The sequence below is a fragment of the Aythya ferina genome (genome assembly GCF_964211825.1).
Source record: "Aythya ferina genome assembly, chromosome: 1".
In the NCBI taxonomy this organism is placed as follows: domain Eukaryota; kingdom Metazoa; phylum Chordata; class Aves; order Anseriformes; family Anatidae; genus Aythya; species Aythya ferina.
Genome location: NC_140296.1, coordinates 9,372,124 through 9,398,856, shown reverse-complemented (window position 1 = coordinate 9,398,856; position 26,733 = coordinate 9,372,124). Strand labels below are relative to the sequence as shown.

Below are 26,733 nucleotides of genomic sequence, written 5' to 3'. Positions count from 1 at the left end.
TTGGCTAAGGCTCTGTGTTTGCATTGGTATGAGCCATGTTTCAGATCATTCTGCAGCAGAGAGAATGTGGGATGCTAAAGATGTAATTCCTCTCTGCCTTCCTGTTGTGTTAGGACACAAGAACCAAGGAAAGGTAATAGCCCTGCAGTGGAAGGGCATTTGACCTTATAAAATTGCTGGTGAATTAGCATTGCTGCAGTGGGTTGGGTTCCATCTGGGGACCAGTTTTGGCTGCTTTCTGCTGTTGAGGCAGCACAAAGCAGCTGGCAAACTACTCTCAGGGAGAAATGTAAGATTTCCCTTGTTACTTTTTCAGGCCTAGTCATCTTAATAGTACCTTGTATGTAATCGAAAAAAAATTCTTCAGACAGAAATACGATTTTTGCATCAGCAGTGTTTCTTCCAGCTAAGCATTAAAGGCCAATGAGGGAATGAATAATAGGAGCGTAGTTATTGTTTTATGGCTTAAATAAATTGGTTTAAAAGTAATGGGGAGATTAATGAGCAGCTGCGAGAGGAACAATGTATAATAAACACCAAGGAGAGCCATTGAAAAAGACAGTGAGTAGAGGTATTGATGTATGAAATGGCTTCAGTTTTAATCACAACTGCCTGATACTTGGGCTTGGGTTTTACACCTCAGCGATATGGTAAGTCAAGCAATGTCAGAAATGGGAGCCCTGGGTGATGTGAGGCAATCTGCAAATCAGGCAGCTTGCAGTTTTTTGTTTCTTGCAGAAAATAATTGGTGAGAAATATCAAGCCCTAAACTCGAGGCTTTTGATTGGACGACCCCGGTGGAAGCTCCTCTTCGATGAAATAGCAAAGTGTAACAGGCGGTGAGTACTGGTCTGCTAGAGGGATGCCACTGTTTGAAGGATGGGGATACTAGGTCTTTGCAGCTCTGTGTTGTATGAAAATGTTCTTAGAGTTCTATCTTGGACTCCAATGTTCAAGCTACTGATGTTGAAATTAGCTGGTATTTTGCTCTGAGAGATAGCCTGCACAAACACAAACATTAAAAATAAAACAACAAAAAACTCAGCATAGTTCATCTTTTCATGCAGCTTAGGATGTTCAGTGGCCCAGAAAGTGAAAGTAATAGATTTTCATCTCATTGCACTGGGATTGCATGTGTTTTTATCCATTGCAGTATCTTGCTTGCAACATAGGCTCTTTCTATATATAAAGCTGCAGGTTTTTAAAGTCACTGACTTCTCATATAATTTTAATGATTTATTGTACTGGATTAAAACAAATAAATTGCATAAGGAAGAATCTGGCTGTCCTATATTGTTTTTATTCAGAGGATATATTGTCTTCAGAGATTCCTGGCAGTTTTTATTCTTTGTTAAGTCCTGGCAATGCCTTTTTACTGTGCTAGGCGAACATACTATGGTCTAAAACAAGACAGTTGTAAAACAGAAGACATGCAATTAGACTATGGAATGTCTTTTTCCAGATCCAGCTTTGTTGGTTGGTTATATTACACCCTACTGGCAGTGTCCTGACTTAAAAGCTGATGTGGTAGACAGGATTGTGTGAGTCTTCCCTAATCTGCTTCTGGCAAAGTCAGTAGGGTCGGAGCCTCAAGCCACCCGCAGTAGCTTTTGAAGGTAATCTGTCTGCACCAGACTGAGAGGTGCTCTCACGATCCTTTTCACCTACAGACCTTTTCCCTCAAAATGTTTTTTGTCTTCTGTTTCACTTGTGAACTGTTGCCCATGGTTTATTCTCCAGTCTTCTGGAGCTGAATATGACTAGGGGATTTGGAGCCCTGTATCTTAAGAAATATTGAGCACCACTGTGTATCACTGTTGGCAGTGTAAGCTGCTGCAGCCATGTATCTTGTGTTCAGGTCTTAAAGGATGTTGTGGAAAGGATGCCCCAAAGGCTGCTGCAGAGCAAACGAATACTACTTCAAGAATGGCAGTAGTAAAGAGCCATGGGAAAGATGGGGAAATAGGGAGGGCAGAGAAGCAAGTTGACTCTGGCTCAGGCTCCTGCACAGAGGTCTGCTAACCTCTTTTTGCTCCATTCTAATGGCTTTTTTTTTTTTTTTTGCTTAACTGTGTGAATCCAGTTTCAAAAGATGAAAATCATAAGGCTTCTGCCACTTCCTTGCAAGGCTGCAAGTGCACATAATACAGATGAAGCTATTAGTGGTAGTCATGCTTGCTTTTTCCTTTGCGCTTTCCATTGCATTATGCCTAATTAGACCTTCAAGTGCCATTTCCTCTGCATTTTCACGCCAGGTCTTTAAATTATACCACCATTTCCAAGCAAGGTGTCTCTTATTACCTAAATAATTCTCTGCCTCTTTTTCACCGTCCTGCAGCTTGCTAAGATGTAGGCTTTCTTACCATTTGTCACCCCTTATCACAATATATAGATATAGGTCTGTTTCTATAGGTGTAGTTACGTGTAACATGATAAACAGTAGTGCAACCTGTAAATCAACTATACCACAGAAACATGGATATCATAGATGAATATTCTGTTTCCCTGGACAAGACAGAAACTTCAGTTTTTCTCTGTAGTCTGATTCCTGGTCTCCTGCTAACTTTATTTCAGTTCTTATTTCTGAGTAACTTTCTACCTAAATAACCACGCTGCAATATGGAGACCAAAAAAAGAGCTGGGCAACTAAGTTTTTTTCCAGCATCTGGTGCCAGCATTCAGATGTTCACATGTATTTGCAATCATCCCCTTGGGCTTGTTTATGGGCAGCCAAGAAGCCTAGATATTTTCCATTTTTTATCTTGTGACTTCAGTCAAAGCTGTGCATAAGTAAACACACAGCTGGCAAACCTCTCATCAGTTCAGCCATCTGATTGGTTTGTGGTTTGTGAATTGTTGCTCTTGTTGCTGCTTGGGTCCCAAATAGCCAAAGTGCATTTGTAAGTGTCTGAGCTTTGCCAGAGCTTCGGAGTATGACATGGGACAACCCGGCCTCAGGCTCCTAACTCTTCCCTCCAAACTGATTGGAGCAGACGCATGCCATCTACTGTTGATATTTTATATGACACCTGCAGTCTCAGGGATGTGCACTATGATGGTTTATGTAATAAATTATTGGTCTTGTTTTTCGTGCTTTTTGTGGACAGAGCAGCAGCCTTGTTTCTGCTCAGTTGTGTCCTGAGTGAAAAGCTTACACCATGCTGTTGCAGAAATGCTTCCTCAGTTTTGCTTTGTTCAAATAGCTGCATTTTTCCAGATGGGAGACTGACCTAGAAAAAGACGAATATCTGTAGGAGAGGAAGGCGTGGAGTACCATGACACATATCTCATGCTTTGTAAAAGAGATACTCTCTCTCTAGGAATGGATGTGGGATTTAAAACTGGAATATTTCAAGTCTTGAGTCTGTCCTCTCTAGGTCGCAAAATATTTCAGCTCTCCCTCAGCTCCCACTGTTCAAAAAACAGATGTAAGAATACTGCTGACCTACTCATCCAATAGGAACATTAAGAAGTCTTGAAAGGGTAGTTATTTATGTAACGCTTTGAGTGAATAAAATCCTATATTAATAATTATTCCAAAGAGGGGCCTATAACACAGCTTCCCCGATTGTAAACATGCTAGTGGTATTTAAAAGATTTTCAGACATTATGTCCCAGCAACACTTTGCTGTTTTCCTCTGAGCAACCAGGTAAATCATTGACCCAAACAAGTGATAGGCAATTAAATCCCGTCAGCTTGAGGCAGTAGTGTACTGCTCCATGCAGGAGCTGCTTTCAGCTCCCTGCCTGCTTGTGTCACAGCCTGTGCTGCAGCAAACCAGGCAGGAGGAAAGTATCTGCAAGCAGGGAAGTGGTGGGCGTAGGTGGGGGAGGACATGTGGGGTGAATTGTGGGAGGTAAGTATTACGCAGCATAATATTCAGCTGCTGATGCTGGGTATCTGTAGGAAGAACACTTGAGAACCTCTGGCTCGCTGTATGGGGCAATGCCAGGAGCTCTTCCGAGTCAGCCACAAACCTCTTATGACAGCTTAGGCAAAGCACTTTACCTTTTGGTGATTTTGTTTACTGCCCAAAAATTCTCTGAACCTTAGAAGGTTGTTGCTAGGATGGGGGGTACATTAGCAGTATGTGCAGCTTGGAAATGCCTGTGCTTAGGAGGTGTGTACATACATACATACATATATATGTATATATATATATATATATAATGAGAAGGAGAGAGATAGATGATCTCTGTTTTTTATTTAGCAGTTGTCTATACTAGTTAGACTGATGAAAGCAATAACGTTAATTCCATCAATTAAATGTGCAGTAGAAAACATTCTTGCTGCCAGCTTACATACCCTTTTTTTCCTCTGTGCACAGAACAGAGGATGTTCAGATTCTGCAAGTGCTGAGAAATCGTGTTTGAGACCAACAAGCAATAGTGTGCTCATTATTTCTGCTAATCCAGCCACCAACGCAACACCCTTTGCCATTAAGAGGAGTTCTGCCAGGGCATGAAAGTTTAATAGATATACATAAAAATGAGAAAAGTGTGAGTTATGAATATCTGACGTGGATTGATATAAGAGATGATGTAATATATGTCAATTAAAATGTCAGCATTGTGAGGTGCCTGCACAAGGACACGGTTGCACTTACCTCTGTAACTTTGTGATGCCTTTTGATGTTTGAGTCCTCAGGTGTGCCATGCCAGTGTTTGTGTCCCGTTGTATACCATGGGCTGCCATGCTGTTTGCACTGCTGTTTGACATCAGTGACATACACTTGGCAGTATGCATCAAAGATTTCTGTTCATAGGCATGAGTTCCCTTTTTTCACCAAACGTATACACAGGCAGCTTTAAACTGTGCATTTGAGTATCTTCATGTGCTAAGATACTTTGTGTTAAATAGTCACTGGATAAAATACTGAAACAGTCCTAGAGGCAAGGACCAGAACTCAAAGTCTCCAGCCTCCTGGTGAGTGCTGTAAATGATAATAGTTAGAGCCACGTTCCCCTTTATGTTCTCTCTCCATCCCACTAATTCTTTTAAGATTTTTCTGTGTAGTGGCACAATTTCAGCAGGAAGATGAAGACTTTTTTTAAAATAATATATAAGAGACAGCACCACATCCTCTTTTCTCGCTCCTTCCTTACTCTTCTCCTCATCTTTCAAGGGAAGGGAGATGATGAATATCATGAGTGGCTCAGCTCTGCTGTTGTGTATTTGCCCTGTTCTACCGCTGGCTATTGCCCAGAGTCTTTAGATGCTGTGTGACCATGAGTCTGACTTAAAGCTTCTGTGTAAGGTGACCAGAGTGCAAAGTGGTGCTGTCAGTGGAGTTGTTGTAATGGATCTGGCCTGATAGCTGGATATGGATACAAGGATCTTTTTCTGTGTTTAGCTTTTCACAAGGCTTTCCAATACAGCTACTGGAGGAACGATTTCATGCTAATGTGAAACTAATGTGGTAAAGTTGTTCTGCTGCTGCCAGAAATAATCGTGGGTTAGTAGTGCTCTGTTTTCATTGTTGTAACAAATCCCTGTTAGTGACTTGATCTCCTACTTGTGTAAATCAAAAGTTACACTAATAAAGTTGTTAGAGTAAGACACGTTTTTTAACTCCCCCCCAAAAACAAACAAACAAACAAAAAAAGTGATTAATTAGCAGTTTCTCCTTGCTTGGTATCTTGAGACTAAGATGAGGTTCTTTTTTGCAAGAGTCATCTTAGTCAAGTAAGTAACAGGATGTGATGTGGAGAAAGATGGGAGAGATCTAGTGGCTTCTGTAATACCAGCTACATGACCCAATGAGTTGTTCTCACCCTAAAATCTGTACATAGTTGGCATTTCTATAATACTATGAAAGCAGAACCCAATTCTGTCAATTGTTAGAAGTTAGTGTTCATTCACAATGTCATAACTTATTTTATTTTCCCTTTCAGGAAGACTATTGGAGTTTTCTGTTGTGGACCAAACAAAATCTCTAAGATACTTCATAAACTGAGCAACAGCAGCAACTCTTATGGGACAAGGTTTGAGTATAATAAGGAATCCTTCAGCTGAAAGTCTGTTGGACTAGCAAGAGTCTCTAGAAGATAAAAGTGCAATTTTTTGTTTGTACAACTTAAAAGTTCAGCTGTGGTTTAAACAGACAGAAATGTACCAAAGAATAGCACAGTTTTTCTTATTTATGATTATTTAAGAGTCTGGAAAATGATGGACATGGCAGTATACCAACAAATAATAAGTGCTTATGCTCAAAGCCAAATGTTCTCACACAATATTTGTGGCAGCAGTGATTCTTTGGAGTTGTTTCTGTTAATTGAAAAGTACAAACACTGGGGAGAGACACAGTTGCTTTAAAAGCCAATGGAAGGACAATCTGTGGAATGTTCTTCCACTTCAACCCTCTGAAGTTGGATCAGTAAATTAAACCCCAGGTTAATCCAAATGGCAAAACATAGTGCATTTCAAAGACCTATTGCTTTTGTTGGTATACAAACCTTATGGCTTTGGGGTGAGACGCTCCATACTACAGGTTTTATGCATTGCGGAATTGAGATTCTGTATTTCAAATATACAGTGTTACTCTAGTCTGCTTCTGTCATGGGTGTCAGTATTCCCACCTTGAATGGAAGAAAGGGAGGAATTTAGGCACATCAATTCAGCATTCAGCAGTTTGCAAAATAAGTGTGATTTGTGCAGCCAGAAATATGGGGCAAAAAAGTAATTAATGGGAGGACATGATGTTTTAGTATACCACATGCTCAACATGGAAGTAGCACTCACATGCCCTGAATGTCAAATACTTATTAAAGCATTCAGGTGTTCTTACTGATTAATTTCCAATGAAGCAGATTGAAAACCAGTTTTGGAAGCTGCAGATTGTCTTTGGTTGACTGTGATCCTTGGATTACAGAATCACAAAATCACAGAATTTCTAGGTTGGAAGAGACCTCAAGATCATCGAGTCCAACCTCTGACCTAACGCTAGCAGTCCCCACTAAACCATATCCCTAAGCTCTACATCTAAATGTCTTTTAAAGACTTCCAGGGATAACCATCACTGGAGTCGGGCTTGTTTATTCAGTCACACTGGTGGCCCTAAAAGCAGGATCAGGCCAGATCTACAGCAGAGTAGGAGTGAGGCCTTAATTTCTGTGGCTCTTGACATCTTGTGTGCAGATCAAAACTTCTCAGAGTCATAGAATGGCTCAGTTTGGAAGGGTCCTTAAATACCAACTCCAACCCCCCTGCCACAGGGAGGGACACCACCCACTAGATCAGGTTGCTCAGGGCCTCATTTAACCTTGCCTTGAACACCTCCAGGGATGGGGCATCCACAGCTTCTCTGGGCAACCTGTGCCAGGGCCTCACCACCCTCTGAGTGAAGAATTTCCTCCTAACCTCTTAGCTAAATCTCCTCTCTTTACATTTAAAACCATTGCCCATTGTCTTGTCATTATTTGATTGAGCAAAGAGTCACTCTCCATCTTTTTTATAAGCCTCCTTTAAGTACTGAAATGCCACAGTGATGTCAGCCCGGAGCCTTCTCTTCTTTAGGCTGAACAGCCCCAGTTCTCTATTATATTTTCAGTATGTTCCATAGGGGAGGATCTGAAATATTCAAACATAAGTTCTTATTCCCTGTCCTTATTAAAGCTTTTTTTTCTGACTGCTGATAGGTGCCAAGGAAAGGCTAGGGGTTGAAACAAGCACTTGAAAACTTTTTGGTTCTGAGAAGCAATATTTTGTTCCCTCATTTCAATAGCCAATCCAATTTCCTTTATTTTCTCTTTACTCTTTTTATGTTATTTTGCTGAGAAGGGGACATTTAAGCTTGCGCCAGACACTTAGCTGGCATTAACAGCAATCATTCTACTGCATCTGAGTACAACAGTACTGCTTTACACTTGCTGAAAACCTGGCCCTTCATCTTCAGCAGAAGCTTGGAAACAAAGCCTGTAGCATCTGCAGAATAAGCTCATGTAAAATATATCATCATCTCTCATACCTCTGGTTCACCTGTATTTAGAACAGTGCATTTGATTCAGTTTACTGCTTTCCAATGAATGAATTTTTCATTTCAGTAGGAAAGACTTACTAATTTTCACCTCACAGCACAAGCTCTCTATCAGTATCAGTATCAGTATTCAGAGGAAAGCATTTTTCTGGTAGGTGGTGTATTGGCATGTTGTAAGTGTAACTAGTGAAGATGAGTTTGATCTTTGCCTTGGCAGCTTCTGCTGTGGAGTTGCCCCAAGTGCAGCAGCAAAGCCCCACTGGGATGTGTTTCTTAGTGCCTGGACTTTGCAGGAAGTTCCTGCCTCTGGCTCTGCCCAATTTGAAATTCAGAGGGGAAAGAAAGAGCCAGAGATGGACTTATTCCTACTGATGAGAATTCTCAAAGGAGCCTAGAGGAGACAGAAGCCAAAATAGAAATGCAGTGTGAGATTGGAGCCTACATTGCAGCTACTGATTTTATTTTTTTTTTGAGGCTGGAAGGATCATTATTTTCCTATTGGATCTCCTTCATCTGTCCCTGTAAAACTGGAGGTATGCAGAAAAGTGTCAGATCATTTTAATCACTAATATTTCTAATAGTGCATGCATGGATTTCATAATAAGCATAACACTGATGGCAACATGCATAAATGTCAGGTATTGCCTGCACTGTCAGCTTTTGTGTTTGTTTGCAGTTAGCTTAAAGCATGACTGCAATCATGACTGCATCTGTTAACTACATCCACACAGTGATCGTTTTCCTCTCGTTTTAGGATCTAGTGTCTAATGATTTTTAAATACAGTGTAGAGTCATCTAATCACGATGTTCTTTGTGGATTCACATCTCCTCTCTCATAGATATCGGTTCCATTACTGTATAATGAGCAGATAGTTTTGTAGTTGGTTCTGTGCTAAAACAGATGATATTTTCTGGCTCAGCTCTTACATAGGTAGTATTTTATAATTAATAATAATAGTCCTGTGCTCTTGCTCTGAGTACTAGCAGAAGCTGACACTGTGGAGGAATGTTATCTCCTGTCGTTACATGCTGTCAGAGCAAGATGCAGGCAGAGGCACACTCTCCTCTTTCTGCCTCTGTCCTATGCCAACCTCAGCTGACCTACTTGTAAAACAGGCTGGGGACTGTCTACCTGTCTGGAGTGTTGTGAGGCGTAATTAATGTTTTCGGGATCACTTCAGTGCACCTGCAGTGAAAAGGTCTGTGTAATTGCTATTCAACAGTGTTTGTGTTTTATTTTTGTAAAGCTTTGTTTGACTGAGCCTTTCTGTTGCTTGTGTGAGTATTGCTAGACCGGATAAGTATGGATTTGGGGAAAGGTTAAAAGCTTCAGTTGCTCTTTTCCTTTTCTTTGTGCTGTGCTTTTTAGAGGAGCAGAAAGTTTAAGGGTTAGTGACTGTGACTTGGTTTCAGGAATGGCAAATGTTACTGATAAAGGCAGTCAGGCTGCATTCTCCTTGCTGCTTTTTCATGTGTCACTAGCTTGCAAAACTGAGCTGGGCTTGCTTTTAAACTATGCAGTGTTTCTCTCTGTAAGCCAAGCGTACATGAAAATATTAACTTGGTGCCAGACAAGTAAGTGAAGGCTGACAGCACTTAATTCCACGTTTACAGATCAACCGGATTTACGTAATTGAATGTCTCTTTACGCATTAAACTGAGTCCTGGAAGTGAGTTTGTCATAAGCTTCTTGCTGGCAGGGGAAGGATCCCACCCTGTGTTATGCCACTTCTTGTTTAGTTGTCCCAAATCTTCAGACCACTCATTGGGTCTTTGTGTTTTATTCATCATAAATGTTTCATGATTCATAAATGTTTATTTAAAACGGGAGGGTTTTATGCCATGATTGAAGCCAAACCCTTTCTCTGCAAGGAGAGTCCAGCCCTCATACAACAGTATGAAACCTTTACACAGCTAACAGCTGAGTAGTGAGTCAGATTTACTCGAGCAATCCTGTTCTCACAGCACTGAGATTACTTGTCTGAGTAAATGTTCACTGCCCTAGTGAAGGGCTGCAGAGGTGAGCCCTTATGGAGTGTGGGAATGCCTGATGGGGAGTGACCTTCACCTCCAAGGTCTGAAGGCCAGTCCTTCTCTCTCCATGATGATTATTCCAGCAATTTGGAGTGGCACTTTGCCTAACATACCCTGTTTCTGCATATAGTACTGAGTGCATGAAAAGTCTTCCTTGGTCTTTTATCAGCTCTTCTAGGGGATGGCACTAAAAGGAATATGAGAGACCCCTACATGCAACCTTGAACCTGGGCTAGGATCAGGAGACCAGGGTGTACCACAGCCTCTTAGCTGATGACTGTGCTGCTTATGGACCTGGTAGAAAGTTTAAGCCAAATATGCTTTTCTGCAAAATGCTGTTTGTTTTGCCACAACAAACTAGAGAACAGTTGCTGTTAAGGGAAAGGAGATAAGCCCTCTTTCTGTTTGAAGACTCCTGCCCACGAGAGCCTGATGGGATGGAAGATGAGTATGAAAGCACTGCACACATTCAGCTTCCACTAGCACTGCGGTGTGCACACGCTGCATTGCTGTCACGGGCTTACGACCTCAGCACTCAGCCCCCAGCATTATTCTTGTCTGCAGATCTTCACCTGTCTTGTTGCTAGATGTGTCTTGCAGGTGAGAGAGGTACTGCATATGCTTGCATGCATGCAGAGTCTGATACAAGCACAGATCAACCTGTGAGCGTGTTGTGCAGCCAATACAAACAGGTGCAGAATCGTCCCTTTGCCCCTAATGCTTCTCGCACATAGGTGAGAAAGAGATTTGGAGCTAGCTGAGAAGGGGTAAATAATCTGAGTGGTAGCCTGGCCCCTTGGGACATAGTAATTTGGCTGTAAAAAAACTAAAAAATCAGAGAAGCAATGGTTTGGTAAGAAATTTGTTTTTAGAGCAGAAGCCTAAGAGAAAAGCCTCTACACAACACTAACATGCTAGGTTATAGTTTCAAACTCTAAGCCATTGCTTAGAGAAGCCGGCAGGAGGCTAACTAGTCATTGCCAGTAGGAGCCTGAGCCCCTTAAGTCAGAGCAGACACAAAGTTATTAAAATACAATGTTTACTTGTTTAAAAAATAAAAGGGCTTCTAGGGAGATTAATTTTCACTTCAGCCTGGCAATCATTTCATAAACATGCCAGTGTGATTTAAGACAAGCTGGATCTGTTCTTCTCTGGATTATGCAGAGAAGATTTGTCTGCAAAATTCCCACCCCTCACAAATAAAAGCAGTTTTATTGTTTTAACAAAGATGATTTAACAGCAAAGTTTAATCAAAATGCCACTGGCGCTTGTGCTGAACTGAGCTTTTCTGTAATGAATGTACATTTATCAGGGATATATAGAATACAGCTGAGGTCTCAACTTTGAATGGTGATTTGGGGTTTGAGTCATCTCTGCTGCTGGTGTATTTCATTAAAGCCACTGTGATGGTGCACTAGTGGATACATACATGGAGCTGAAATGAGACTTTTGAAATTCCCATGAAGAACCTGTACCTTAACTAATCACACTAAATCCCAGAAGTCTGGAATTTCCTTCATAGGTACAGGAGATTGTTTAGCCAGCATCATTAAGATTGAACCCTGAGTCCTCTGCTAGACTCACAAATATAATGAATGCTCTTAGAAAAGGTTTTGAGCAACAAATGCTTCTTCAAGAGCTGGCCGAACATTTGTAAAGGTTTAGTATTCTGCTAGCTGTATCACCCACGTTGTAAGAGACATGGGGATCTGTTTTGGTCCCGTGGAAATGCTGTGCACTTCCTCTGAAGGTTATGAATAGCTCCAAACTTGCAGTGGATGCTCAAGGTTTGTAGTGTAGCATTATATTCTCCAGAATGATTGTGTTTGTATGCTGTACAAACAGCAAAAGATCTCCCATTATTTGGAGGATACAGGGAGAAAGCTGGTGGAAGAGACTCATCCCAATTGTAGATTGTCTCTTAACAGAACCCTTGGGTTTCTGAGGGTGTCAGACCTTACAAAAATGCTAAGAATATTCCAACTGCTCTTTCTGCTTTTTTTTTTTTTTTTTTTTTTTTTTTTTTTTTTTTTCCTGCCTGTCCAGTGTCCTGAAATCTGCACCATCTTCCTAATGATCCGCACTGTCACACCAGGAGGGGGAAGTCATGAGTAGCTCCTGAAGCTTCAGGAGAATTGCTGTCAACTGAGGAGCAAACCAAGGAGGGCAGGAGAGGATGATAAATTCCAGCACTGAACAGTCTGAAATATTTAGAACCTGGAAGTAAAAGGGAAGGAGGGAGTCATTCTTCCTGGCTCCTAAATTCCAGACACTGAAAGCAAACTCCATTGCCTGATGTGAATGCAAAGTCTCCCTGGGATTTGAGAACTAATGTATGCAGAGATAGCCTTTCAGTGCACAACTCAAAGCTAAGCACAGAAGTAAACTAGTATATTTTAGTAAATGCCTTCAAAATAAGTAATTTTTGAAATAAATCTATCATTGTCACTTTCTAGTTAACCTGTTTCAAGAGCTACCTACTTCTGTTTTGCAGCTTTTGGGTTGGGTATGGCTTTTTGTGTTAACTCCTTTTCACCAAATTCCTGGAGTATATAGTTCTCCATGCTAGCTGTCAGGAGCCTTAACAGTTTAATAAATACATTTTGTGTTTGTTGCTGCTGTGACCCTAGGTACAGACAGCCTTGAAGATGCGAAGCAGTGTTACATAAATGTGTAGTGTACATAGCAACACTGAGAAGAGGGATGCTGCTGCATTGCTTTTGGTGCACCAGTCACACATTAAAATTCTGTCATTGCAAGGTCGTGTTGCTTGTCTCATACTCTACAACCCTGGGGAAGAAATTTGGAGGAGAGGTGGGGAAGGAAGATCGAAAACTTCCTCCTTGTGCTGTAGCCAATAATATATTCATCGACAGCAAGGCATTTCTGTCTGTTTCCAAAGAGCCTGTCATTTCTTTTTCAGGGATAAAGGATTCTCTGCTGGTGCTGAGTAGTGGTGTTTGCATGTTATAAATGTAGCACAGTGATAATGTGTCGCTTCTGAACTGAATAAATAACACCTCTGAGCCCTTTCTTCTCCCTTAAATAATCTAGGAGAAATGCAAAATACCAGAGAGCATGCAGAGTGGACTGTGTCCTGAGCTGCTCTCAGTGCAGCCAGGTTAGCAGTGCTGCACAGAAACTCTGCAAGCTGGTGGAAAGAAGGAAACGAGGTTTGGGCAAAGAAGATAACAACTCTTTAAGGAGAAGCACAACAGTGATACGTGATCTGTAGCCAGAAAGAGGCCATGTCACAACATTGACTATCACATCTGTGCACGGTGCTGAGTCAGAGCCTACCTTAAAAGTACACTTAGCATTGGGGAAAGTTGAGGGCTCTCAGACTGAGTCTGCAGTGTGAGATGAAAACAGTTTTTAATGCAGCTGGGTTAGCCACCTGTGTGCAGTGTCCAGCTTGCAGCCTAGACCTGTCATACCTGAGGGCAAACTCCATAGGTGATGAGTTGGTCTCAGACACGAGTGCAGTCTCAGATGCCTGGCTAACTGAGGGTATGGACACACCCTTTGTATTTCTCTGGCTCTGAAAAAGCAAGTTGCTCAGTGACTGGGGAGCAGGGAGTTATTATTAGGGGTCAGATGCTCAAAAACATGTACTTTCCTAGTAAGGAAACCTTACCTGAACAGGTAAGGATGATGAGTGCCAATTTCCATCAGTAAATGTATATAACCCACCCATATTTGTACTAGTGTTCACAGGGAACAAAGAGAGAATTCTGCAGAGAAGGTACAAGTGCCATGTTTTTCCTTTGTTGTGTCAGAACAACATAATTAGCTGATGAAAAAAAAAAAATAATAGGAAGATTCACTCATGGCATTCTTTTTGATTGCTTGAACACTTGTAACTGGTCAACTCATGCTTTTTGAGATAAACTTAATAAACATAATGCCCTAAAGGAAAGATAAAAAATGTGGCTTAGATGCAGTGTGGCAAAGGGTCTCCACCCGACAGTGAAGTATCATTGTCTGTTGGAGCTGGAGGCATTGGTGCTTTCATTAATCTCAGCCTTTTCCCACTCTGTGAAAGCTGAGCTTTCAGCTCCATCTTTTTCTCTCTGCATACCTCCAGTTGGTGTATGGAGTGGTGCTCTCACCTCTGGATTACTGGAAACAAACTCATCTGTATGTCATATAATCACAGAATCACAAAATGGTTTGGGTTGGAAGGGACATTTAAAGATCATCTAGTGTCTTCCTTTTCTGCTGTCACTTCCCTGCTTCAACAGCACACATTGTGTCTGAGGCTTCTCCCATCCTCTGCGTCTCTTAACTCAGGAAAATTCTACTGTGAAAAGTGCTGAGGTTGGTTTAGTCATAGCCATAGTCATGGCCATAGACACTAGCCTTTGTAACTCTTATAATGTACCTGATCCACGGAGGGTCTTCTAATCACTCTGACTAGCTTTAGGTAAGTGATGGGATGCAGGATCCTAAACCTGAAGATACTTTTTTAGAATGGGAAGAGAGGCAGTGCCACAATGATGGGAAAACAGAAAATGGGAAAAACAAGTAATAACAAAGATTATATCATCTGGTGTATGAGCAACAGGAACCCATCTGGTGAAATTCAGATCATTTGTGGCCATCCCTGACATGTTTCTGCTTTCACGCATAGGTGTTGCAGGACAGTGGGCAGTGATGGAAGTGGTTGCTTCTTACAATGACATCCTCTATCTCCATACAGCTCCTAGTTTATCAACTGCCTATAAATTCCTCCTTTCACTGATTAAATGTTTCCTCACCTGGTTCCTTTGCTTCAGGGAGCCTGAGAGCTCATTGTTTATAAAGAGAGAGAAGAAGGATTGTGCTGTTAAGCAGACCACTCCCAATACATATGTTCTGCTCTGCATCCTTGAGAAGGAGGCACTGATGCTGCTGCAGCTGCAGAAGGGCAGAGCTTTACTGAGATTCAGAGGCAACAAAGAGCTTCTTCCAGGATTCTTGTGTTGTTGAAGCTCTCGGCTTACTAACTGTTTTTTTTTCTCTTTAGTTTTAATTAGCTTTAGCGCACCAGTGCTAGGCTGCGAGACCCTTAATCCTACTGAGCTTTTCCCTCCCCATGTTCCTTCTAGTCACTTGCAAGAGCAAATTTGATGAAGTTCATGTGGGTAAGGAAAGGTTTCCTTGGTCTGTGAGAATTTAGGAGAAAAGTCATAACTGTGGCATTTTTATTCAAACTGAGATACATAGATAGGGCCAGCTATATTTATTTCAGAATGTGCATATGTTCTTGTGCGTGGTTTTCTTTAAGATTCTATGATTTTACAGTATTTATGTAGTATTTTCAGAACAAAAAAATCCACCGACTATTTGCTTAGGAAATTTCAGCATGTCCCAAACATCTCTATTTATTAAAAAAAAAAAAAAAAAAAAAAAAAAAAAAAGATTCTTCGAAGTTTCTTTGAGAAGGAGAAATTTCTGGAAAACAGCACACACCACATTCAGCTGCAGCAAACTATTAATTTCTAATGGCAAAACATTCTTTGTGATTTTTTGTTTTGTTTTGTTTTGTGTGTGTGTGTGGCTTTTTTTTTTTTTCTTCCCAGCCTTCACTGATGAAAAGTACTGTTCAAACTACACGAGGCACTACCACAATCTGAGCTTAGATAAGTGAATGCCTTTTAAAGCAAAGCACCTTTAGTAATTTGTCTGTCTGACCCCTCAAGATGGTATTTGTGACACATTTCGAGTTGGGCTGCCCTATAACTTGAGCCCAGGTATGAGTAGGCTGCTGGGGACTTGCTGGACTTGTTGGCACCCACCAGACCTCCTGGGAGAGACACGTGCTGAGGGCAGGCAGCGTGTTGGGCATTGTCTTCAGCCACAGGTTACCTCATAATGGCTTGTGAGTTGATGAGGATATAGAGTTATAGAAAGGAGGAAGACAATTTCAATCTCACTTTGGATACTTTGGGACTCAGAAGATGTGGAAGAGCTTAATGTGGCTAGTGTCCAAGAGCTGGGGTGCACTGATACAAGACTTGGGTGTCCTGTGGAGACCTTGGCCTGTGGTCACACTGTTAAATGACTTCAGTGGACCAGTTTGCTACATGGATAGAAAATAATTAACCACAATCCAGTCTTGGGAAGGATTGACTTTAGATGAAAATATCTACATCACTGAAATTTGGAAAAAGCAATAAATAACATTCAACTTCCCAATGTTTTCCTTTTAGGAAAGGAAAACTGTTTCACTACGGACCATATTCTTCCCTTATTCTTATGCAGTCTCTTCCCTGTCCCAAAAGCAAGAGGCCAGAAAATTTGTCCTGAATTTCCAATTCTGTAATTATTTAATTTTCCTACTAGAGCTGAATTAAAAAGAAAGTATTAAAAAGGAAGGTGACATTTACCTCTTTATCTGTATACAATGTGCAAGATAACCATTTTGGAAAGTAAATAAATAAATATCCATGCTTGTAAGGATTCAGTGTTCTTTTCAGAGATCCCTGTTTACATTAATGCAATTTCAATCTGTTCATATGTTTTTATAGATCAGGATGTGGTATGATTCTTTGAAGGGTAATGACTGCTTAGTTTCCAAGTGGAACAGAAAGCAAAATTTGGTCCTGAACTTTAATTTATATTTTTTCCCCCAGGCTTGGCTTTAAGAACAAGAGTAGTACTTAGAGGGTTCCTGCCAATAGTAAGTCATACCCTTGTCATATGAAATACCCCGTTTTGTAGCTTCAGTTTGCTGCCCCCCAGCAAGACACAGGACCTGTGTTTCACTGGCTGGAAGCATTTAAATAAGTCTCTACTATGAGCGCGTGCCTAGTAGACCTTCTTGTAAGCAATAAGATTTTTGACTCCACGTGTCCCCATCAAATGAAGCAAAATGTTTACCAGTTAGATGCATAACAAGGCACAGGTACAAAATTGATCATAAAAAGTCTTGTTTGTTTTGTTTTGTTATTATTCTCTCTCCTTTTTCTGAGTCATGGAGAAATCTTTTCCCTTAGTGCCCCTTTCTTAATTACACAGTGTTGTGAGGGCAGGTGCAAACTATTGGCTAAAGAAGAGATAAGATAGGGAGGAATCCAGGACTCTATCTGATGTTCTTGTAGAGTTAACTTACAAACCAACCACTCTCCTTAGATTTTCAGAAACATGAGGAATCCAAATTCTCTGAAGTTTTGATACCCAGCTGCATTAAAATCTCATGTTTTGTTTGCCGCGGTCACACTTGACTTTGCCTGGCATCACAGCCTGTTATTATACCAAGTGCTTGTGAATCCCTAGTTTTTCTTTTCAAACTTGTTTAGCTAAATTGCAAGATCCTGGTTGCAGTAAGGAAAAGATGCTTCTTTCCAAAAATATTAGACTGAGTTAGCCATTTTATGTTAATGGCAATGCTGGCAAGTAAAGTATTCAGCTGCTGAGTTCTGTTGCTGTTCAGATGTTACTGTTGCATTCTGTTATACTAGCAGGACGCCCTAACTTGAGTTTATGTCTCGTATTGTATTTGACAAAGCACCATACATTTACTTGTCATGTAATTATAGCACTGTACTCTCAAGGTATTTGTTTTACAGGATGCTTCATGACTTTGGAATAAACAAGCATTCCAAGACTGATCAAAACATGGTTGAGTTGCTGTTTGTGACCTGGTTTTAATTAATGGAATACTGCTTTAATCATGGAAGCATTGTGTATGTGCATATATGCATAGATATTACTGCTGTCAGGGGAAGATGGGATTTCACTGCTTAAACACATATGCTACAGAACACCCATGATCCTCTGGAACAGCAAGCCAGAAGTACCAAAATGATGCTAGACACCCTTGTTTAGTCACCCAGAGCCATTTTCTGTACATTTTAGTCATGTGCTTACTTCATGTGCCATCTCGTGGAGTTTCTGATAAATCATTTGAAATGAAGGACTGTGACAGATACGTTCCTTTTGTATCTCTGATTGTGTGACCATCCCAGAAGCAGGATGAATTTATTTAATTCTCATACGCAGTCATGCTGCTACTGTAACTTAGGAGAACACCATTCCCTTGTACTCTGCATCATGTCTTTGCCCTTTTAGAGCACAGTGGGAATAGAAAACAGTAGCTGCATGAACCCACTAAAATCAATGAGGAACAAAGTTCCCTCCCATACCAGAAGTGTATAGAAATCCTTCTGACTTAATATGAGCACTTGAGGTCCTAACTGAGTGAAACAAAGTGGGCATTTGCTTTAGTCTGCTCAGTCTGGTAAAGTATTTTACAGTGTGTTTTATTTGAAGTACCTGCTCAGACCACATTGCTTTTGATAGAACTTAATAGAGAGCTGATATTTTACTATGATCTTCAAGACACTGCCGATTTTACAGCGTATCTGAAACCAAATTGTTTTAAAATTCATAATCCACTTCTCAGAAATGTTGCTAGGAGTCTTGGTGGTGCACCAAGGTCCAAGGCACCCACTCAATCACTCTGCAAAATGTTGAATGTCCTGGTAACTGTCCACCTAATTATTTCTGCATTGGCAGTGTTATGTTTTTTCATGAAAATTCCATGTAAAACATGTATTATTTCAGTGGAAAAAAAAAAAAAAAAGTGTATAGACTCTTGAGTTTTCAGAATTGCTGTCAAAAGTTCTGGTTCATTATTTATTTTTGAGAAGTAAGGATACACAATTAAACTGCATATATCAATCTCAAGGTTGTATTTGTCACATTCTCTTTCCAGAGTGGTGTTGATAAAATGCTGCCAGAAGGGTACCATCCCTCCATGATGAGGAGTTTAAATGTGGCAAGATGAGAAGAAAAAAAAATATTTCAATTCCTTCAATTCCTTCTCCTTTATTCTCATTTGTTATGGTATAAACATGTACAGGAAGTTAACATTACCAGTGAAGGAGGTTTTGAGCAGTGGAAATGGATAAAGTGTTTGTTTATACTTAACACAGTGTCGATGGCATGCTGGGCAGAGTTATCATAGGAAATACCAATATTTTCAAATTACAGTGTTTTTCATTTAGAATAATATCCCCGTTCACCTTACTCTGGCCAAGTAATGAGGTCTGGCAAAAATGTGTTTTCACTCATGAGCTTTGATTCTCTGTCTGCTATTTGGAGAGTTTTTATGGGAAATGGCACATTTCACAAATGCATTTGGTCAGGAGGAAAATCTCATTGTTGGAACAAGAGTAAGGGAGGGGGAGCACAAAAACTGGGCCACTATTTATTTTGACAAAGCCTAGCTAAAAATGCTGAAGCAACAAGGGGAGCTCTCCTTGCACTGGACAACAAGCAAAGTTCTGCAGCCTTTTGATGTTTTTCTATCATAAGCCAAATATTCTGTTTCTTCGTCTCCTTTTCACCTCTGTATAGGCATCATTGATCATGATAAATTCTTGTTATCACAGTGAGCAGAAGGGTGGGCAATGACAGGCAGAGATTGCTCACAGAAACAGGTGAGCCTTTCTAGAGGTAAAAAACAGCAGCCAGGGGCTGAACAGCAGCTGTCCCCTTAGCTCAGGTGCCAACCTCTCACAGATTTCAGTTAGTTAATGTACCAGATTTCCTAAAGTAAATGAACACTTTTCTTGTATAACCACTAGGGAGATGTGAAAGCCTTTGAAGACCTGCAAGGAGGTCTGGCTCACTTGACCTGGCTTTTTGCATTTCAGGATACAAAATCTTTAGGTGTGAACTAGCTCCTGCAGTATCTTATCCAGAGGATCAGCTGAAGAAGGAGTGAGTACATGTTACAAAATTGAGAGTATTTGAGGAGCACACACAGGTGGTTCCTCACCTGTTTCTGATTCTGAATTTTGAGGTGAAAGGGATCTGTACCCTGATGCTGGTCCCACCAGACTCCTAAGAGCTGGTGAACAGCCATACCATCCAATTAGAGCCCTGTTCATCGCAGTGAGCATAATACTTAAACTTACATGTGCCCAAAAAGGCATTAAATGCAACTGGATGTTTCAGGAAGGCTGAAGATTGGCACACTGAAATAATTTGCAGTCAGTGCAACTTGGATTGTTTCTCTTGAAAACCCATTATCATTTTTGTATGTGAGATGAGTTCACATAATCTGCAATTTTCATCTGTTTCCCTTTTCCAACTCCTCCCAAATTTAATTCCCATGAATTGAATAGCTCCGTGATTTGTCATTACCCTTTATGATGTCTTGTTTAGCATATGCATTTGCATTAGACTGAGCTTAATAACTGCACTTTCTAATATGAAATTGTGCATTGTTGACAGATGACTGATGGTCTGAATAACCAACAACTTGTCCTGTCTCCCTCCTCAAAAACCATTCTGCTTTTCCTGGAAATTAATTTTGTTAGCTCAAAGTTTCTGATATTTCTTTAGATACATTTTCCAAACAAGCCTTCCTCTAACTATATACAGTGATGCATCTTCTTGTAGTATAATGGCACCTTAACTATGATGACTGCAGTGATTCCCTGATCTGTCATGCATATCCATACCTCTATACACATTTTCTAAAGTGGCAACCTCCCTGAAGGCATCCCTGTTCAGGGTGCTAGAATACCATGTCTCCTAGGATGAGACAAAAGACCATAATTTTTAAGCCTGGCTATCTAGCCTTGTGGATTTAAGCATCTTTGTACCACTGAAAGGAGTAAGTTCTTCTTTTATATAAGTGACTTCATTTTTAAAAGTTCCAAGCAACTTGTCTGATAGCAGAATGGAAGACAAAAATGTCTCATTTTGATTTAGGCACCTAAATGAGAGTTGTCGAGAGCCTGATTTTCCCTGAATGCTAATGGGAGGTTGGTACTTTGACAGTCAACCCTCTGGATTAAATAACTGGGACTTCAGACTGTAGAATTAAAAAACTACTAAGAATTTTAAAGCAGCTTCTCAAGTCCATGGTGCTTTAACAGGACATGAAGCCCAGATTCTTTGCTGGCCTATGTCTCCTGTGGTCACTGTGGCATTAATTAACAAGGTCAGAGTGAAAACAAATGGCTACTGTTCTGATTTGACAAACCAGATTCACCTTCTCTTTATACAATGTCTGTAATGTCACCCATATGAAAGGAGAGCAGGAAAAAGAGTCCTTATAGGGCTTGTCTACACACATACAGCTGTATGCACACATATATACATGCATGTTGTACAACTTTCACTAAAATAGTAAAAATACATTTATATAGCACCTCTCTGACACCATGAATGTATGTTTCTTGCTGTCAGCTAATGGTTGTAGCTTTATCACATTACAATGTTGTGGTGGTTTTACCCTGCTGGGCAGTTGAAATCCACCACAACCGCCTTCTCACTCCCACTCCTCAAAGAAAGTACAGGTGAAAATGCAATGAAAAGGACTCAAGGGTTGAGATAAGGCCAGGGAGATCACTCAACAATGATCATCAAGGGCAAAACAGACTCAGCATAGAGAAATTAATGTAATTTATTGTCTATCGCTAGCAGACTAGAACAGAGAGAAACTAAAAGCAAACTAAAACCACCTTCCCCAATCCATTATCTTCCACATGTTCCACGAGGAGTGGCGCAGGGCAATGGGGAATGGTGGCTGCGGTCAGTCCCTGATGCTTCATCTCTGCTGCTCCTTCACAGTCCCTCTCTGCCTCTGCTCCATGTGGGGTCCTTCCCACAGGATGCCATCCTTCCTGAACCGAGCCTGTGGGGGCTGCCCACAGGCTGCAGCTCTTCAGGAACTGCTCCCACATGGCTCCATATCATGGGGGTCCATCCCCCAGGAGCAAACTGCTCCAGCACAGGTCCCCCACAGGTGGGCGGCAGCTCCCCCCAGACCCCATGCTCCTGCGTGGGCTCCTCTCCACGGGCTGCAGCTCCGGCCCGGGGTCTGCTCCTGAGGGGGCTCTCCATGGGCCGCAGCCTCCTCCAGGCCACATCCACCTGCTGCACCGGGGGCTCCTCCACGGGCTGCAGCGTAGAGATCTGCTCCATGTGGGACCCATGGGCTGCAGGGGGACAGCCTGCTCCACCAGGGGCCTCTCCACGGGCCGCAGGGGAACTTGTGCTGCATGCCTGGAGCACCTCCTGCCCTCCTGCTGCACTCACCTTGGGGTTGCAGGGTTGCTTCTCTCTCAGCTCTCACCCCACTCTCCCAGCTGCTGTAGCACAGCAGATTTCTCCTTCCTTAACTCTGCTCTCCCAGAGGTCCAACCAGTGTCACTCATGGCTCTTCTCTGGCTAGCAGTGGGTCCCTTTTGGAGCCATCTGGAGCTGGCTCTGATCTGACACTGGGCAGCTGCTGGGCTCTGCTCACAGAGGCCACCCCTGCATCCCCCTTGCTACCAAAACCTTGCCATGTAAACAAATATGCATTGTGCTTCAGGCTTCAGTAATAAAAAATAATAAAAAAAAAGTCATGGCTCATAATTGCACCAATAAATAGTTCCATATACAGATACTGTAATGATCTCAGCCATTTGATACTTTTCCAGCTATCTAACCATATATATATTTCATTCGGTATAGTCAGGTCACCTGACAATGCAATCAGCCCACAGTAAATTTAACAGAGCATCATTAATAGACTAGTATTTTCCACCATGCCAATCTCCCAGTAAATTTATGAGAAGACAGCCCAAGCCTTCAAGTCCTTATTAGGAGATCTTCCTGACATGTTCAGCTCTGTGACAAAATAGCCAGCACATTTTTGCAGTGTTCTTGTCTTTGCTTGCAAAGAGCATAAGCTTTTAGCACTTTTTCCAGAAATGTATTTTCTTCATTGGGGCGTATGGACTATTTATTTATAATGGCTTGCACAGAGGAATGAAGGTGAGTAATATCCTTAATGTCGTAAAGAAGCTCATCAGCATCAGTTGCTGGTGGAGAAAAACAGAATCTGATTACAAGGAGGGTTGTATTGGTATGCGAGGCAAGGACAGCCTGGTGCATGGCTTTGCCCTAAGAGTTAAGAGGCTCTGCAGACTATTTTCCCTTATTCATATTTATGACACTGTTGTCAGAAGTGCTTGGAAAGATGTACAGCAGTTAGAAAATGTAGCACAGTAAAATGGTTGTGCTTAGGTTTTTCCAAGAAGCAATTCAAACCAGAAGCATTTTAACATTGTTATGATTGCAGGAAAATGTGTGAAAATTTGTCCACAATATGTAATCCACCTGAAAATACCTTGTTTGCTTATTATTGCTGGAGCATGGCTCTTTTACTTGAAAACAGTAATAAAAACCAGGAAGGTGTTTTTATACATCCAAATTCCTTTAAAACCTATATTTCTCACTCAGACAGCAATGGCTAGGGACCAACCCTGTGGGCTGCCTTGCATTGCCATTGCCATACCAACCTCAGTAAGGCAGGACAATTCCACCACTGAGCCCATCTCTGAAGGACAGATCAGTGCAGCATGTGGTGACAGAAGAGTAAAGCCACGTAAGTCTGAATCAAGGTGCAGAAAGGCTGATGATCCATAGTGCCAGGCCAAAGCTAGGGTCTATAATTAATGTTTATTGCTGAATTGTTCTTCTTTCAAAGGGGATTTTTTTTCTCTGTGTGCAGGAAAAGAAGTAGTCTCCATGTTTATTTTCCCTGATCCAATGATTTCCAGAACTTTTTGGCTCCATGAGTTCTGCCCGCCTGATGTCCTCAAGAAGAGGAGGTAGCAGGCAGACTCATGGGGAACTGTTCATATATTAAAAAATGGGTTATCAGAAAGCCTAATGGCTGCAAGATGGATATGCAGAAATAGGTTGGTTTTCTATACTCATAATAGCAACTTCATTTCTAATTCAGAGCTTATTACAAAAATTACAGGAAAAGACCATTTGCAATGACAAGGTCTCATTGCTGCCAATTTTCAGCTCACTATGGAGACTAATTCAAAATGACTTGCATCCCTACACACGTTTGTATACACAGATGGTGAATTACAGATGTAGCTCGATGGAGAGGACAGGTGCTAAAAACAAATTTTGGGAAAAGGCAGGAGGGAAAACAGAAAGAAAAATATTGACAGCTGCTCGTAGTCCTGTCTTGATAAAATGTGACTCTTAACATTCTGGGAAAGAAAGAGATGAAGGAGAGAAAATGGAAGACTCCACAGAGGTAACAGTCTCCTCCTACAAAGGCGAGAGCCATACTGTACTGAGTAATGAAGTAGCGAGGTAAGTATCCTATAGATTACTGAATGACAGCCATACAGTATTTTTGTTTCATTATGTGAAGCAACATGATACATCCCTAGACACTGGTGTGATCCTCATCTGACAAGTACCTTCAGAGAATCCCCGTTTAAAGCAAAGCAGGAGCTCCTACATTCATCTCAGAGAAGCATCTACAAAAAGGAGAGGTTGGTCCTTCAACATGTAACTTATGTATGTATGTCTGAGGAGTAAGCATGAGCCTGAACATGGCCCTGAGAAGAAAGGGAATGTGCTATTCACTTTGTAGGTAGAAAGCACATACCGTGCAAGTGTGGGTGAGGTGTGCCAAAAAACTTTTCATGCCAAGGTGCTTTAAGAATCCTCTCCTTCCTGAACCATCCTCAAACTAGGTGTCAGGTTGAAGGTAGCACCTAAGGTCCTCCAAAAAGTCTATGGGAAGGATGCATGTCTGCAAGACAATTTATCCTGTCCCAGAATAGTTGCTTTAATATTGCTTAAGTGAATCCCCACCTCCCAGTGGTGTTCACTTCTCAGTCTGGAAGAATCTGAACAGCTTGATCAGAAGGAGGTCCAGTGGGGTTTACATTGCTCAGAGTCAGATATACTTACAGAGAGTTTTGTCTCCAAACTATCATTGAGACAGTGGTCTAAGTATGAACCCCACAATAATAGAAAGAACAGGGATGTGTTGCTTGTGTTAACCTTGTTCTAGTTACTTAGATTAATAGACACTGTACTGTTTAGTCCCTGCCACAGAACACGTTGACTGTTTGAAACAGGGCTACCTTGTTTGTCCCCTGTCAAAACAGACATGAACTCCAGGTCAAACAGAGAATGGGAATTAAAGGGGAAAATGGCTAGGCTATATGTCTACAAGAATGAAAGAGAAACAAATTCCCTTTCATCACCTGGTGTTAGCGTGAGGTCTCTGTGATGAAATTTCTGGGGGGCAGAAAAGAAGCTGTTAGATCCTCCTCTGAAGAAAAAGGAAAGGAAAAAGCTTGCCTGGGAATTGGTAGAAGTTCTGGAAAAAAAATGAGTAGAGTATAAAGAGATCTTTACTTGTAGGTCACAAGCTTTGATCATGGGGTATGAATTACGAATTCAGTGCTTTGGGGCATGAAGAGATGGCCAGGAGCTGAGAGGGGGGAAAAAATGATTTAGAAGACATAGTGATCCAAAGCTTCACTTTCATCCTTCCGCACACGAGGAGTTGCTGTGGTCAAGGGTGGTATGCTGGTGAAGATTTTCTGTAGCAAAGACACCAACAACTGAGGAATTGGATCGGAAATGCCTGCTGGCCATGGCCTTTTCAAGGGGTTGACTTTTGCTAAAAATGACCTTAGCAGATATGAAAAATGAGGTAGCCTCTTCAGCCTTTATATCACCACAGATATAAAGTGCCCATGCAATATTGCAGAGGCCAAGATAAACTTGCTTAATACAGTTAGGATTTTTCAATCAGAACATCCTTCCAAATAAAAACAACATTTTACTGACGGAAATATTGTGCAGATGGGCATTGCTTTCAACAAACTTCCAATAAAACAATAAACCACAGTGAAACAAGGGGAAGCACAGAACTTTACCAGCTGCAGAGTTTCTGCAGGAGATATATCTCTGCCTGCAAAGACCCTGGGAGTTCATGGGATTTTCATGCTGCCTCCATAGATTTAAAGTGTGTAGATCTTAACTCTGCTGTGGCTTCCACAGTTTGTGTACTCCCAGCTCTCCATCTGCCCACTAGAGCTGAGTCCGAGTGTGGAGTCCAGGATTCCTAAACTATTGTGCTGCTTAGGTGTCTGCAAAAAGTTACAGCTTAAAATAATAATAATAATAATAAAATAAAACCACTTTTTTAATTTTAATTCCACCCTTCTTTGCACCTAGAGATCTTTACAGAAATATTGTTACTTTTTTTTTTTTTTTTTTTTTTTTTTGTATTTGTTCAGAAGGATAAAAATACTAGAGTCAAGAAAGATATATTTAGCCAAACCTTGGTTGCTGAACACATCAAGCAAGGTTTTTAGAGGAATCACTGAGAACCAAAGGTTGTTTGCTTTTTTTTTTTTTTTTTTTTTTGACATGGGCATATCAGACATTTTTTCTTCACATTTTAATTAGTTAAAGTACTTCAGAGAAATAAAACAAATAGTTGCTACTTGTAGAATTTGTGGAGAATTCTCTAATAGACTGCATAAAATCTTTCTGTTTATCAGACTTCAAAGCCAATTAACATTTATGAAGTCAAAATTTAAATATGGCTGTTTAAATTCTGCTGCTAGTATTTATTTCTACCAATAGGGTATTCTGGATTATACAAAATATAAATTAAATGACTGAACTGACCATTTGAAATATTATCATAATATAATTCCTTTCTTCCTCTCTGTGCCTCAATGCCAGGAATCATTTAAGATTCCATGCAATCTGTTTATTTTTAGTACTTTCTAAGATACTGGAAAGCATTCATCTACTAGTATCTCAGCTCATTGGTCATGAGCCAAAGGAAAATAATCTTTTGGATTTGGCACCAGAGTTTTTCACAAAGGAAAACAAAAGGCTTTCGCTTTGCTGAGATGGAGGCAATTTCAGTCCATGCCTTCCTTAATCA

At 41.0% G+C, this 26,733-nt stretch overlaps 1 protein-coding gene across 1 annotated transcript in view; it reads left to right on the top strand.

The window, feature by feature from the left end:
• Positions 1 to 18,683, top strand: part of NOX4 (NADPH oxidase 4) — a 120,526-nt gene extending 101,843 nt beyond the window's left edge. The window contains exons 17-18 of the mRNA XM_084533493.1: positions 739 to 839; positions 5,896 to 18,683. Coding sequence (XP_084389619.1) covers positions 739 to 839; positions 5,896 to 6,016 — 222 coding nt within the window. The 3' untranslated portion in view covers positions 6,017 to 18,683. The remainder of the gene's footprint in view (positions 1 to 738; positions 840 to 5,895) is intronic.
• The last annotated feature ends 8,050 nt before the right edge of the window (positions 18,684 to 26,733 follow it).